The sequence below is a fragment of the Phyllobates terribilis genome, unplaced genomic scaffold, assembly GCF_046119375.1.
Source record: "Phyllobates terribilis strain yellow unplaced genomic scaffold, ASM4611937v1 Scaffold_136__1_contigs__length_4911898, whole genome shotgun sequence".
NCBI classification, from domain to species: domain Eukaryota; kingdom Metazoa; phylum Chordata; class Amphibia; order Anura; family Dendrobatidae; genus Phyllobates; species Phyllobates terribilis.
Window position 1 is genome coordinate 1,270,694 of NW_027362896.1, and position 14,685 is coordinate 1,285,378.

At 43.3% G+C, this 14,685-nt stretch overlaps 1 protein-coding gene across 1 annotated transcript in view; it reads left to right on the plus strand.

The window, feature by feature from the left end:
• The window catches only part of LOC141204941 (uncharacterized), an 82,206-nt gene that overhangs the window by 23,667 nt on the left and 43,854 nt on the right, over nucleotides 1-14,685 (plus strand). Inside the window, exons 7-9 of the mRNA XM_073663981.1 lie at nucleotides 4,970-6,134; nucleotides 6,207-6,244; nucleotides 12,238-12,386. Of these exons, the coding sequence (XP_073520082.1) occupies nucleotides 4,970-6,134; nucleotides 6,207-6,244; nucleotides 12,238-12,386 (1,352 nt within the window). The remainder of the gene's footprint in view (nucleotides 1-4,969; nucleotides 6,135-6,206; nucleotides 6,245-12,237; nucleotides 12,387-14,685) is intronic.

Sequence of the window (14,685 nt, forward strand, 5' to 3'; positions counted from 1 at the left end):
CGGCCACTCAGGACTTTATACGGGACTCTGCCCCCTCGCAGCTGTCACGCTGGACCTTGCCAGACCAGGAACCGGGAAAGGGGTTGCATCCCTCTGCTGAGGATAGTCAGCACCGTACCCGTGCTGAAGGGGAACCCCGGAGTGAGAGTGGCAGGAGACCGGTTCCCTCCCAAAAGGTCACAAGATCAAACAGTACCTCCGCCATTAGGCGGTGTCAGGGGCCGGGACACATGGTTGCTAACTGCCCCCTGACTACAGAGCCCATGGACTGTGGGTATAACCGCCGGGTCTCACTGTACACTCAGACCGTCTGCTCTGCGAGTGCCGACCCCCCCGGACAGTGAACCCCAACTGTGCCAGGTACTGGTTAATGGGTACCCAACAGAGACCCTCTTAGACTCGGGGAGCCTAGTGACTTTGGTACATGAGTCGCTGGTGGCAGGAGACAACCCCAGAGAACTGACCGTCGGGGTTGTGTGTATCCATGGGGACCTCCGAGAATACCCAACCGCGGAGGTAGTGTTGTCCACGCCATGTGGGGACACGAAACGTGGTGGGGGTGGTAAAAACTCTTCCCTATGGGACTGTGTTGGGAAGAGACTTGCCCCTGTTCTGGACTCTGTGGAAAAACAAAAACCACTCTTCCCCAGTAAAATTTATTACGGGCACTGTACCCGAAGAACCCGAGTCAGGGGTACCTGCCGTAGGGGTGTCCAACCTAGGGACAGAGTGTAACCCGGATAGGTTTCCCCTAGAGGTGCTGGCAGGAGAGGTCGAGGAGACCCCATTGATCCCCGAGCTGAAGGTGTTCCGGGGCACATTTGGGACAGCTTAGCTACAGGATCCCACCCTGACTCGGGCACAAAAAAGGGTGTTAGATTTAAATGGTGTAGCTCAACAGCCCGGTGTAGATATTGTGATTCCACGCATGTTGGTCAACAGTGAGTTGCTCTATAGTGTAGACGAAATCAGGGATGAGGTCGTGGAACAGTTAGTGGTACCTCAGTCGTACCGTCTGGCCGTTCTGGAGATGGCACACACACAGCTGCTGGGTGGACACTTAGGGGTTAAAAAGACGCAAGAGCGTATCTTGCAGCGGTTCTTTTGGCCGTGGATTTACGCGGAAGTTCAAAAGTACTGCGAATCCTGCCCCGAGTGTCAGCTGACCACACCCACCGCAAACTTCCGTAGCCCATTGGTACCTCCGCCAGTGATAGAGGTACCTTTTGAACGGATTGCAATAGACTTGGTAGGGCCCATTGTAAAATCCGCTCTTGACCACCAACATATACTTGTGGTCGTCGACTATGCCACCCGGTACCCGGAGGCTATACCGCTATGCCACACCTCTGCGAAACTGATTGCAGGGGAGCTGTTTGCCATGTTCTGTCGCCTTGGACTACCTAAGGAGATCCTGACGGATCAAGGGACCCCTTTTATGTCCAAGGTGACGAGAGAATTGTGCAAACTGCTAAAAATAAAACAATGGCGCACCTCGGCGTACCACCCTGAAACCGACGGGCTAGTAGAACGGTTCAATAAAACCCTCAAGTCCATGTTAAAAAAGGTGGTTTCTAAGGACAGAAGGGATTGGGACATGTTACTACCCTATTTGATGTTCACCGTCCGTAAGGTACCCCAGGCTTCCACAGGCTTCTCTCCCTTTGAGTTATTGTACTGCAGACACCCTAGGGGTCTGTTGAACGTAGCCAAAGAGAAGTGGGAACAAGAGCCGACTCCACATAGGAGTATAATTGAACACGTGGCTAATATGCAGGACCGGATCGCTGCGCTCATGCCCATCGTGAAAGAACATCTGTTAGATGCCCAGGCCGCACGGAGGCGCACATATAATAAAAGAGCCACGGACAGGTCTTTTAACAAGGGCAATCGGGTGGTAGTATGCGTACCCTCAGCCAGGGGTGCGTCCGGGGGAAAGGTCAGGATAAGTGATGCTCTCACTAAACAGCAGTGACGGGAGGCTCACTCGATGGTGCAGCAGAATACCGACGTGTTCTCAGAGCTACCGGGTAGGACTGCGGTTCTCCAACATGACATTGTTACTGAACCTGGGGTAAGGGAACGAATAAGACCGTACCGGGTACCCGAAGTCCGAAGGCAAGCCGACACTGCTGAGGTAAAACAAATGCTCCAGTTAGGAGTCATCGAGGAATGCGCGAGTCATCAGGCGGTTTCTGTCACTGCAAAAATTCAGTCTCTCTAAAGAAATCGCAGGCAAACGCGGATGCCCTGTCCCGGGCACCCTGTATGGTGACAAATATTCAACCCCGCAAGTTTGAACAGAGGGAGGGGGGGATATGTGAGGCAGTGACTGGGATCGTATACGAGGGACGTTATATATCCCCAGGATATTTTCAGAGACCTATTAAATCCATTGGAGTGCATTGCAGTCACAGACACAGCTGCGGCTGCAATGCAGGAATGAAGGTGAGCATTGACCTGGTCAGACTACCTGGCTAAGGCAGATTAGTAAAACCCGGTAGGGCCTTCATTTCTTGGAGGAGGCTACAGGAAGGCAGTGGGGCGGCCTCCTCCCTCCAACCCGGGTTTTCCAGTGGCTCTTGCCACAGGTCCTTTAAAACCCTGAAGTAAGGATTAGTGTTGTTCAGTGTTGGGACCTGCTAGAAACATAGCAGGAAAGCTCGGCGGGCCTGTGAGTAGCTGAACCCATGCCTGGGAAGGCTCTGCACCCGTCAGGCTCTGAGTGGCCCGGTGCGGCCGTTGCCCACGACAACCATTATTTATGGACTTATATTAACCCGGCTGCGAACCGGAGGACTTTCTGTTTACCCGTAAGTTGCTGGATAAAAGCTGTTTATGTTGGACTTGCTTGGGTCACTGCCTCAGTTACTGCACGGTGTGAACACCGCCTCCTTACAGCTGACTTTTCAATTTCTTTTAAAACCGACTAACTTCAAATATTATTGCGATAAACTACATAAAAAACATTACACCTGTGCCATGATATATCTCTAAGCTAAATTTAAGACGCCTCAGCTCTGTAATATTATAAAAAGTTCTCTTTGAATGTCTAATATTTCTTCTTGAAACTCATCTGATAGAAAATATTGTCCCTTACGATAGTTTAGATTCCCAAGAGCCACCGAGCCCCATACTCCAATTACCCCAGAGAGGTTTCACCACTAGTTACTCACTACTTACTGATGGAGACTGTTGAGTTTGATCATTTCAGTAGATGTGTTATTGTCTATACTCACAGTTTTTGACTACAGTAGTTGGTGCCCAAAATACTCTGATTTAACCCCTTCCCGCACACAGTTTTGTGTTCCTAATCAGGCCCCATTCTTCTAATCTGACGTGTGACACTTTATGTGGTGATAACTTTGAGTTCTTCACAAAGGATAATAGGAAACAAATGGACCTTACAAATTATTTTCCAACTTCTCTTGAATCTGACAATCCCCTATATACGGTTGTACACTACTGTCTGGGCACATGGCAGGTTAAGAAGGGAAGGAGCGCCATTTAGCTATTTGAATCCAGATCTTGCTCGAATAGTTTGCAGACACAATGTATTGGGGTCACTGGTCGTGGTCACCTGGCAGCTCAAAAGATGGCCACCACGAATAGGCTTGGCGCTATCTACTCCGTTTACCAGATCCCAGGGATTGCCTTGCTCATCACCCTTTACCCCTCTACATGGATCTGGACTTACACACAGACCCCTAGGCTTGGGCCACAGTGTTACTTAATGTTCTGTGGAGTGAGATGGGAAGAAGAATAGTCAGATAGCCGGGTCAGAACCAGGAGGGCAGAGAAAATACAAAATCAGAAGACACAAGAGTAGTCAGTAAACGGGCCGGGGTCACAACAGAAACAAATACACAAGCCGGGAGCTGAGCGCAGAGGACTGAACCAGAGGAGAACAAGGCTGTATCTGGCAGCTTCCGGCAATATGCTTCCAGCTTTAGTAGGGTGCAGTGCTTTCCAGTTGGCTGAAGCAGGGAGCAGATTACTCCAGCTGGACAGCACACACACCCATACTGCCAGACTGGATGGTACTACAGCTCCCAGGCACCCTAATCTTACTGGCTGGACATAAGCTGTACTGCCCAATAGCTTCTGGTTCTGACGTCTCCTCCATCACCAGCGCCGCCTGCAGGGTGAATAAGGTGGTGCCTGGTGACAGAAGCAGACGTCACAGGAGCAGATCCCAGAGGAGATGGGACCCACCATTTGCAGAAGCCCTAATGTGGCCAAATTGCAGAAAACCAGAGCAGTAGAAATCCCCATAAAGCGACTCCATTTTGGAAATTATAACCCTCAGTGAAATAATCTATAGGAGTAGTGACTATATTGACTCCACAGTCACTTTCCGGAAATTAGCACGCAGGATGATGGAGAGTGAAAATTACAAATATACCATTTTATTGCCCAACACATAGTGCCCAGATTGTGCTCCAGGAGACACACACCATAAATTAAGTGGGTTCTTCTCACTATAGTAATGCCAAATACATGGAGGCTAAATGTGTTTTGGGCACACTGCAAGGCTCAGAAGTGAGGGGGAGATTTGACTTTGGGAGAGCGGATATTGCTGCACTGGTTTATGGAAGCCATGTTGCTTTTCAAGAGCCTTTGAGCCACTAATAATGTGGAAACCTCTGTTTTTCCACTGACAGATGATGGACCTGAGTGGGGACTTGTTTTTGTGAGATTAGTAGAAGTTTTTATTGGTATTATTTTTGCCTACATAACATTTTTTGATGGCTTTTTATTCCACATTTGGGAGGCAGAATGAACAAACAGTTGGACACCACGCTCTACTGGTTCATCCTATGAGGTTTTCTATTAGACTGTGAACGGTCATTGCCTTGGTAAATAATTAAATTTTTTTTACATAACTTGCCGTTTAAGTAGAAATGTTAAACAATATAAAATTCAAGGATATTTTATTCAAAAATTATAATTGTTTTTTTTTTGGCAGATGACTGTACCAGGAGATCAGAGGGACAACTGACATCTTTAGTTTTTCAATCAGATGATCTTGAGATCCCACAGGATACAATTGAAGTGAATGCCATTACTCCAGATATACAATCATCCCTTCACAGCAAAGATCTGTCATCTGATCATGTGAAACAGCTCCTGTCTTCAGATTCATTACCGACTACTAAGGAAAATCAAAGTCACAAAATAAGCATTAAAAAACAAATTGCTCCTAAAGCAAAGAAGACATTTTCACGTGCAGAATATGGAAATAGTTTTCCCCTCGAAATGTCTTCTCTTAAACATCAAAAAATTCACACAGTGGAGAATAGATTTTCTTGTTCTAAGTGTGGGAAATGTTTTAACCAGAAATCAAATCTTGTTAGACACCAGAGAACCCACACGGGGGAGAAGCCATTTTCCTGTTCAGAATGTGGGAAATGTTTTAACTTGAATTCAAACTTTGCTAAGCATCAGAGAATTCACACTGGGGTGAAGCCTTTTTCCTGTTCAGAATGTGGGAAATGTTTTAACCAGAAATCAGATCTTGTTAGTCACCAGAGAACTCACACAGGGGAGAAGCCATTTTCCTGTTCAGAATGTGGGAAATGTTTTAACTTGAATTCAAACTTTGTTAAGCATCAGAGAATTCACACGGGGGTGAAGCCTTTTTCATGTTCAGAATGCGGGAAATGTTTTACAGATAAATCAAATCTTATCGCACATCGTAGAACTCACACGGGGGTGAAGCCTTTTTCATGTTCAGAATGTGGGAAATGTTTTACTGATAAATGTAATCTTATCGCACATCAGAGAACTCACACTGGGGAGAAGCTTTTTTCATGTTCAGAATGTGGGAAATGTTTTACTGATAAATCTAATCTTATCGCACATCAGAGAACTCACACTGGGGAGAAGCTTTTTTCATGTTCAGAATGTGGGAAATGTTTTAACAAGAAAGGGCATCTTGATAGCCACCAGAGAATTCACACAGGGGAAAAGCCTTTTTCCTGTTCAGAATGTGGGAAATATTTTACAAAAAAATGTAATTTTGTTAGGCATCAGAGAACCCACACAGGGGAGAAGCCATTTTACTGTTCAGAATGTGGGAAATGTTTTAACCGTAAATCAACTTTGGATAAACACCAGAGAACTCACAGAGGGTGAAAGCCTTTTTGATGTTCTTAATGTGGGAAATCTTTTACATGGAAATCACCTTTAAATACACATTATAGAAGTCATACAGGCGAGAAGCCTTTTTCATTTTCAGAATGTTGGACATTTTTTAACCAAAAATGACACATTACACAGTCTCACCCATCCCACCCTTCCGCTGGCCCGCCGAGAATAGAACAGCTGCGACTTTAGGACTTCCAGAGCCAACTTCCTCAAACAGTGCCCCCCCCCCTGCTTTTTGCAGGCCCCCAGGTAGTGGCAAGCTTAGGAAGCCGACAGTGCATCGAGGTAAATGTACCCATGAGCTCTCTGATGGTCAATGGAGCAGGTCCGTATCCTACCAGTCAGGGCCGTGTACCCTTAGGCCGGAATCATGTAGAATCCAAATCTGTTTCTTTCTGGATGAAGCCGTGCTACCAAACTGATGTTCTGGAGAGTCTGACTGATCTTTGATTCTTTCAATTCTGACTGTTACAGAGGCATATGTCCCTTAAATACTTACAATCGTCATTTCATGTACAGATCCACAGGTCAAGGATTAGGGAGGGTATTATTCCACAGGGCTCAGGTCTCATTGTTTAAGCATTTAATCAATTTACATAGTTGCAGGGGTCTCTTGTAAATCAACATCTAGCTAGCTTTAGTATAATATATAATTAGCATAGTAACAAACATTATTGTTTCAAAACCAAGAGAAGTCAACATTCAGGTTTATACACATAATAGTATGTCCTCCTTGACCAGCCACAGAAATACACATGCATTCACAAGTCAACACAAACACAATAGTGTATTTCTCTTGGCTCAACAAATCTGGTTGATTAAGAAGATATGAACCTGTATTGTCACACTTGTGCTACAGTAAATTTATCACTTAACCCTGCTGTTCTGTTTGGTCAAAAATGACCGAATTTGAAATTTGATATTTTTTTAAATATTCATTATGCGGTTCCCAAACTTGTGGTTAATTGACTCTTCCTCATTTGAGGGGTTCTTACTGTGGGTAGTAGGTGTTTTTTTTTTTCTTTTTGCTCCACGTTTTTTTCTACACTTGTACTGTTCGGTCAAAAATGACCGATAGCCTTTTATACTAATCTCCAGTCATCTTTTGAGTAAAATAAAGGAGTTATAATCTCATTTTGGACTATATAATGCATCTACTACTATTTATCAATTTTCAAATTAATAGACAGCAGATGGATTCGCTTCCACTATATTTATGTGCAAATTTTTTTCGCTGTATCTTATTTATCCTATTGTTCATATAGAAATAGTTCAATTCAGTTGTCAACATTTCGCATTGTAAATGAAAAGATTTTCTTATTTTCCTTGTGTTAGCTGCTTCTATTACTGTGTAATGCGGACCTAATAAATTCTATTTGACAAACGTGTTTGTTGTACTGTGGGCAATCTTATGCTAAAGGCTGGTGTTTTCTCTGATCTTATCAGTAGACAATTACCATACTAGTCTATACAGTTATTTCACTTTCAGTACAGCTGGACAGAACACAGAGAGAGCACATGTATAGACGTCAGAGCTCTGAAAACTCATCTTTACAGGTATGTAGCAGATAAACTATTCTTTTATTCTCAAATTATTCAATTCTTTTGATTAGATTGTATAGTGTAAAGCAGCAATTTTTTTAATTTTTCTCAGCCATTGGTTGATTACTGTATCATGATGTAAGACAATGGTCACTGCCTGCTTGTTGAACTAATGTAGACTCAATGTCTGCTTATGAGGAGGATATGTTCCCACTGCTGTGATAGAATGAGTGCATGCTTATATGGATGGTCTCAAAACGGAAACGATGCGCCTCCTGTGGAACATCAAGTAATCACAAAACAAATGTGATATGATGCAGTTGTGCAAAGTACTTATGCAAAAGACATGTAAATTATACTTGTGACGAATGCAAATAGTAAATTTAGCACCGTGAACCTTATTTACCATTTTATATAGAAAAAACTGAACTTTTTATTTTTTTTTTATTTTTTTTTTAAATATATTTACATACAGTTTTATGTTATTATAGTTTACAGTTATGTAAAGAATATTTTTTTTATGCATGAATATTTCAATCAGGCCATGTAACATTTTTTGATACAAAAAAAATAAAAAATTAAGTTTGATTTAATTTTTCATTTGTTTATGAACAACCATGTTCACATACAGTATAATAATGCAACAGGTATTCAAATAAAACACTTAAATTAGCTAAAAATCAAGACTTTAATAGGTCCGGTCAAAAATGACCGGAACATTATAAGTGTATAGTGGACCCGAACAGAACAGCAGGGTTAAACATGAGCCATATATGAAGGAGTCGGAGTTGGAGTCGGTGTCATGGAAATTGAGGAGTCTGAGTCGGAGGTTTGGCTTACCGACTCCACGGCCCTGATCGCTGCGTTTGCTATATGTGTTAGCTCACTACAGGCATTTCTAGGTTCCTATGACAGTAGCTTTTATACAAGTAGAAATTGCTCCTTTCCCCACAATGTGCTTTCCAGGTCGTCCACCCGGTTCCCTCACTTATGCCTCCTTCCTTCGAAGTCCACACCGTTAGACTCTTCAAACCCTTCTCCCTGCGAGTAGTGGTTGTGTATCGCCCGCCAGGCCTCTCCTATCAGTTTCTGGATCACTTTGCCACCTGGCTTCCACACTTCCTATCCTGCAATATTCCCACTCTCATCATGGGGGATTTTAACATGCCCATTGATAAGCCGCATTCCCCATCTGCCTCTCATCTTCTTTCTCTAACCGCCTCATTCGGCCTCTCGCAGCTCACTAACTCTCCTACTCATGAAGACGGGAATACTCTGGACCTGGTCTTCTCATGACTCTGCTAGCTGCATGACTTTACTAACTCTCCTCTACCATTCTCTGACCACAACCCTCTTTCCTTCTCTGTCAAGAACGGTCTCCTCACCCGGGACACCCCCACTTACCATACACACACAAATATACGTGCCATTAATACCCAGCAGCTTATGAACAATGTACAGTCATCTTTATCTCTCATCCTCTCCCTCTCCTGTCCAGACTCATTGCAGAGTGCCCTGGATGAAGCAGTACCTGCTACACACAGAATGACCCGGCGTAGACGGCAGCCCTGGCACATGATGCAAACACGTTTTCTCTAGCGCTGCTCAAGGTGTGCTGAGCGTCTGTGGAGAAAATCACTTTCGGCAGAAGACTTCATCCACTATAAGTTCATGCTCAAAACTTATAACTCAGCTCTCCATCTGGCTAAACAAGTCAACTTTACCACTCTCGACACATCTCTAGCCAAGAATCCTAAATGACTCTTTGAAATCTTACACTTCCTCCTGAGCCCTACAGTACAGACCCCTGTCACTAATCTAAGCGCTGACGATTTGGCCACTTATTTCCTACAAAAAAACAATCATCCGTCAAGACACTTTTGCACAATCCCCTCAGAGCCTGGATCCCCTTCCCTCCCGCACCTCAAGTTCACTTTCCATCTTCGAGCCGGTCACAGAAGATGAAGTGACCAGACTCCTTGCTTCTTCTCACACTACAACCTGCAACAGTGACCCTATTCCCTCACATCTCCTTCAGTCCCTTTCCCCAGCTGTCACTACCTACCTAACTAAAATATTTGGTGATTGTTCCTGGGTAGAAAGATGTGGAGGAAAAAGGGAAAGAGAGCCCTACTCAAGCTTAGTAAGTAGAGAATAAAAAATCTGTTATGCTCACCTGAGTAAATTGTGCTGATAGGCACAACTCTATTTGAGGAATTTGTCCATTATTAAGGTTCTCAGACCACGGTTTGCAGCTCTTCCACAGACGGTGGTGGTATATTTGTCCTACCCGACAGACAGCCACCACGTGAACAAATTGAGACAAATGGATTCTGGAGACACTCCCGTGGAAGAAAGAGTAACCAAAAAATTGTTGAATCCTCCAAATATGGTGCAATCACATGGAGGATATTCCTCAAGGGATTAACACTCGTAGGTTTATTAAAAAATCATAAAACCATGAATACACATAAGGGACATGGATATACAAAAAAGGGGAGGGAAAAGGGGGGTCGTAAAAAGGATCATACAACTCGTTTCTGGTTTCTGCTCATAGAGCCTTCATCAGGTGTGTATGAGACCTTAGGTTTGACTGAACTCTTATACCCAGCATCTTTACTTGTGGGAGGGGTCACCCTCAGAGGTAACACCCAACTCAAATCTACTTTCTCTCTGTTGTGGAGTCTGGAGTCTATATGTGGACTTCTATATACATATATTTCTTACCAATGATGTGAGATGCCATTGTTCAAATTTTAAAAATCATCACCTAGCTAAGAGCTGGAAGCCGATGTTAACAAAATGACTATTTTGTAAAAATCTGTGATTATCTGCTGTGTGGAGTTTCTACAAGAAATCTAAAAATTGATTTGGGGAGGCATTTGATGTGATGGGAAGCAACAAAACAATTAAAAAAAATACGGAATTTTTTTTTTAAAAAAAAAAATCTGGAATAAAAAAATACAGGAGAAAAAAAAAAGCGTCCCAGACCAGACACATAGAAGCATGCACGCTCCTAGAGTCTCACCCCTCCAACGCAGTCCGCGGAATGGCCCCGAACTGGAGCGGTGGGTGTTATTGTGATACAAATTGTAGTGTGATGTGTCAAATTGCTTATATTTTCTCTTTGGGTTGTTCCCCATATGTATTTTTGAACTGTTTGAATTCCCCACATAGCTGTACCCTTTAGGGACCCCCCATGTTTGACTGCTTAGTGTTTTGAGGGACATCCGCTCTCTAACCTTTTTGAAATATTTCGTACATGCTCGCTTATTCTTTTAGCGAGAGTTCTTTTTGTACGGCCAATATATTTCTTATGACATGGGCACTCTATGCAATAAATGACTCCTTTAGTTTGACAAGTAATTTGATCCTTAATGATAAATTGGTCATTGTCATTGAAAAAGTCCTTTGTCTTTTTTGAACACAGTATCAGTCATGTTTTGAAATGATTGCAGGGAAAGAAACCCCCTCATGTCCAAAAATGATGTTTTTCTGCTCAATTTGCTTGGTTCTTTTATAGTGGGGGCCACCAAATTACCAGTGTTACAGGCTTCGCGATATATGCGTGGTTGGTTTGGTAGGCATTCTCCTATAATTTTGTCTTCCTTGAGAATGTCCCAATATTTATTGACCATGTTCCTCAAGATATTATTTTAAGGATTATATTGCGTAATAATTGGAATATTGAAGTCATTACTTTCCTCTTTATTGACGGGTTTAGTATCAAATATTAATTTTTGGCATGAAGTGCGTTTAGTCTCAGTTCTAATATTCTGAAGGAATTTATCATCATATCCTTTTTCCATAAATTGAGTAGTGAGAATACCCACTTTAGTGACAAAATCCTCAGATTTTGTGCAGTTTCTGTAGAGTCTGGTGTACTGACTCTAAGATGTGTCGCTTGGTAGGCGTGTGCATGAGGTGCCACTGTCTACATAAACAGTGAGGTATCATTTTTATTTATCTCATTAAAAAACGCTATCCAAGGGGTAACGTTTCTCCTTGCGGAGAGTGACATGTTAAGCATGTCAAGGTGAGGAGACTTTTAAGCCACAATGATAATCTGGGAAATATGCAAATTGACTTCACAGAGGAAGAGAACTAGAACTCTAATAGGAAGTAGCAATCCTAAAAGTCAATATTAACTCTTCAAGGAGCCTTATTTTGAAAAAACTCTAAAAGAGAGGCTTCGTCTCCTGACCAGATAAAGCAATTTAGTTGCTAAATCTTTCCCTGAGGATCTGGTTCGACCGTAGCTTGTCACTGGGGAATATAGTTATATCTTCCCACCTACCAACATATAGATTCGCATAACTGGGTGCGAACGTGGTCCCCATCGCGATGCCCCACTGCAGGACATAGTAGTTTGCCTGGTGTTTAAAATAGTTGAGTTAAAATGAAATCCATACACAGGATGTGTTATTAAAACTCAAAAATATTTAGAGGCTTCACAGAGACATTACATCCAGAGTGCCCATTATAAATTGGTCTTGCCATTGAAAATTTTTGTAGTTTTTGTAAAATGTATTTTGTGTCCTTCAGGTACGCAGGTAGAGAGGGATTATATGTTTATAGCTGAAGGTCCACAAATCTGGACAAGCCTATCCCAGACACTATGGGTCATCCCGGGGGATTTACTAGAGATTTATTCATTTTCGGGATGTGGTAGAACATTGCCGGGCAGGGGTGCTGTAAGTTAATGTACCGTGTCTCATTTTTTGTTAGAAATTCGTTATTGAGTCCCTTCTTTATCAATTTGCCAAGTTCCTTTTTGAATGCTCTAGTAGGGTCCTTTTCTACCAGTTTGTAAGTTTTTGTTTAATTAAGTAGCCTTTTAGATTAATTATTATATTGTTCATAGTCCATAAGAACAATTCCTCCACCTTTGTCCGCTGGGCGGATAATTGTTATTATTGTCTTGTAGATTTTTAATAGCGTTTCTTTCCTTTAAGGATAAGTTGAAGCGCATATTTCAGTTCAATTTATTGTTATTTAGGCGGCGTATGTCATCAATGACACATTTTCAAAATGTCTCCATTGAGTCTGAGTGCTCGTGTAGGGGGTGACAGAGCAGATTTTCTGGGGACTAGGAACTGACATTACAGGAGTCTTTACCTCATTGAGTCTGCACCTCAGTCTCCTGTCTATAAGAACAGCTAACTGCATGTCATCCTGCAGAGTCTCAGGTGCAGGGAATGCAATTAGCAAATCCCTAACCCTTTCACTGAGACCAGCAAGAAATAAACCTCTCGGCACGGGATCATTCCGCTTAACTTCTAAAGCCCATCTCCTGAAGTGTGTGCAATAATTTTCAACATTATCTGACCCCTGATTCAAACGTCTGAGTTCTGATTCAGCAGATGAGATTTGATCAGGACCGTCATATAATAGCCCCATAGCAGAAAAAAATTCTTCAACAGACCTTAAACACGGATCATTAGGCTGGAGAGAAAAGGCCCACCCCTGTGGTTCATTGCGCAAAAGTGACATAATATAACCAATGTGCTGTGATTCATTCATAGAGGACCTGGGTCTCAAATGAAAATATAACAAACAAGCATTTTTAAAGGAAAAAAAATCTTGCTGTTTACCATAAAAAACATCAGGCAGTCCTACCTTGGGTTAGACAAAATGCGCTCCAGGACAGCTACTCACGTGTTGCTGAAGCTCGGCCACCTCCAGAGACAATCCCTGCAGGCGTTGAGCCAAATCCTGGACGGAAACCATACTGATCCCCAAATTTCTTTCCTTTTAGTTTTTTTGGGCTGGACTTACTGTCATGATCTGCAACATGTACTAAGGAAAGAAAGGGGGGAAAGCTGTCCCTACAGTAAGACTAAGCTGAATCCCTACGGTGTAGCGGGCTGCCTGTTCCTAGTGAACAGACCCGCCTTAGTCCTCGGCTAGTCTGAACGAAGACCTATAGAATTAAGGGAGGGGTCCCTAAAAGAACTAAGGACTGGGACAAAAATGGGACACCTCCTAAACAGAGAAGTTGTTGCAGAAGACAAACTGACAAAAATGTACTAGAGGTCCCAGAGGACCAAGCAAACTAGACAGAGATAGGCACCGAAGCACCTGGCTAGAGAAACAGTCAAACACTGAAGTCCAGCACAGCCAGAAGGGCGGAGCTGGAATATAAAGGCAGATGGTCACATGACCGCAAAACACAAGATAGAAAAAACAAACAGGAGGGTTCTAACAGTTTTCATATGAATTGTATTCTAATTTACTGAGATAATGACTTTTGTGTTTTCATTGACTGTAAGCCATAATCATCAACATTAACAGAAATAAACACTTGAAATATATCACCCAGTTTGTAATGACTCTATAGTACACTGCTCAAAAAAATAAAGGGAACACTCAATTTCTCCTGCTGTTGTGCAAATGGAACAGACAACTGGTAGAAATGATCGGCAATTAGCAAGATACCCCCTATAAAGGAGTGGTTCTGCAAGTGGTTACCACAGACCATTTCTCTGTTCTCATCCTTTTTGGCTGTTGTTTTGGTCACTTTTTCATTTTGCCATTGCTCTCACCCCTAGAGGTACAGTAGCATGAGGCGGTGTCTACAGTACAACCCACAGAAGTTGCTCAGGTAGTGCAGTTCATCCAGGATGGCACATCAGTGCGAGCTGTGGCAAGAAGGGTAGCTGTCTCTGTCAGCGTAGTGTCCAGAGCATGGAACAGATTCCAGGAGATGTGGAGGGAGCCATAGAAGGGCAACAACCCAGCAGCAGGACCACTACCTTCGCCTTTGTGCAAGGAGGAACAGAAGGAGCACTGCCAGAGACCTGCAAAATGACCTCCAGCAGGCCACAAATGTGCATGTGTCTGCACAAACGGTTAGAAACCGACTCCATGAGGGTGGTATGAGGGCCCGACGTCCACAGATGGGGGTTGTGCTCACAGCCCAACACCGTGCAGGACACTTGGCATTTTCCACAGAACACCAGGATTGGCAAAGTCGCCACTGGCGCCCTGTGC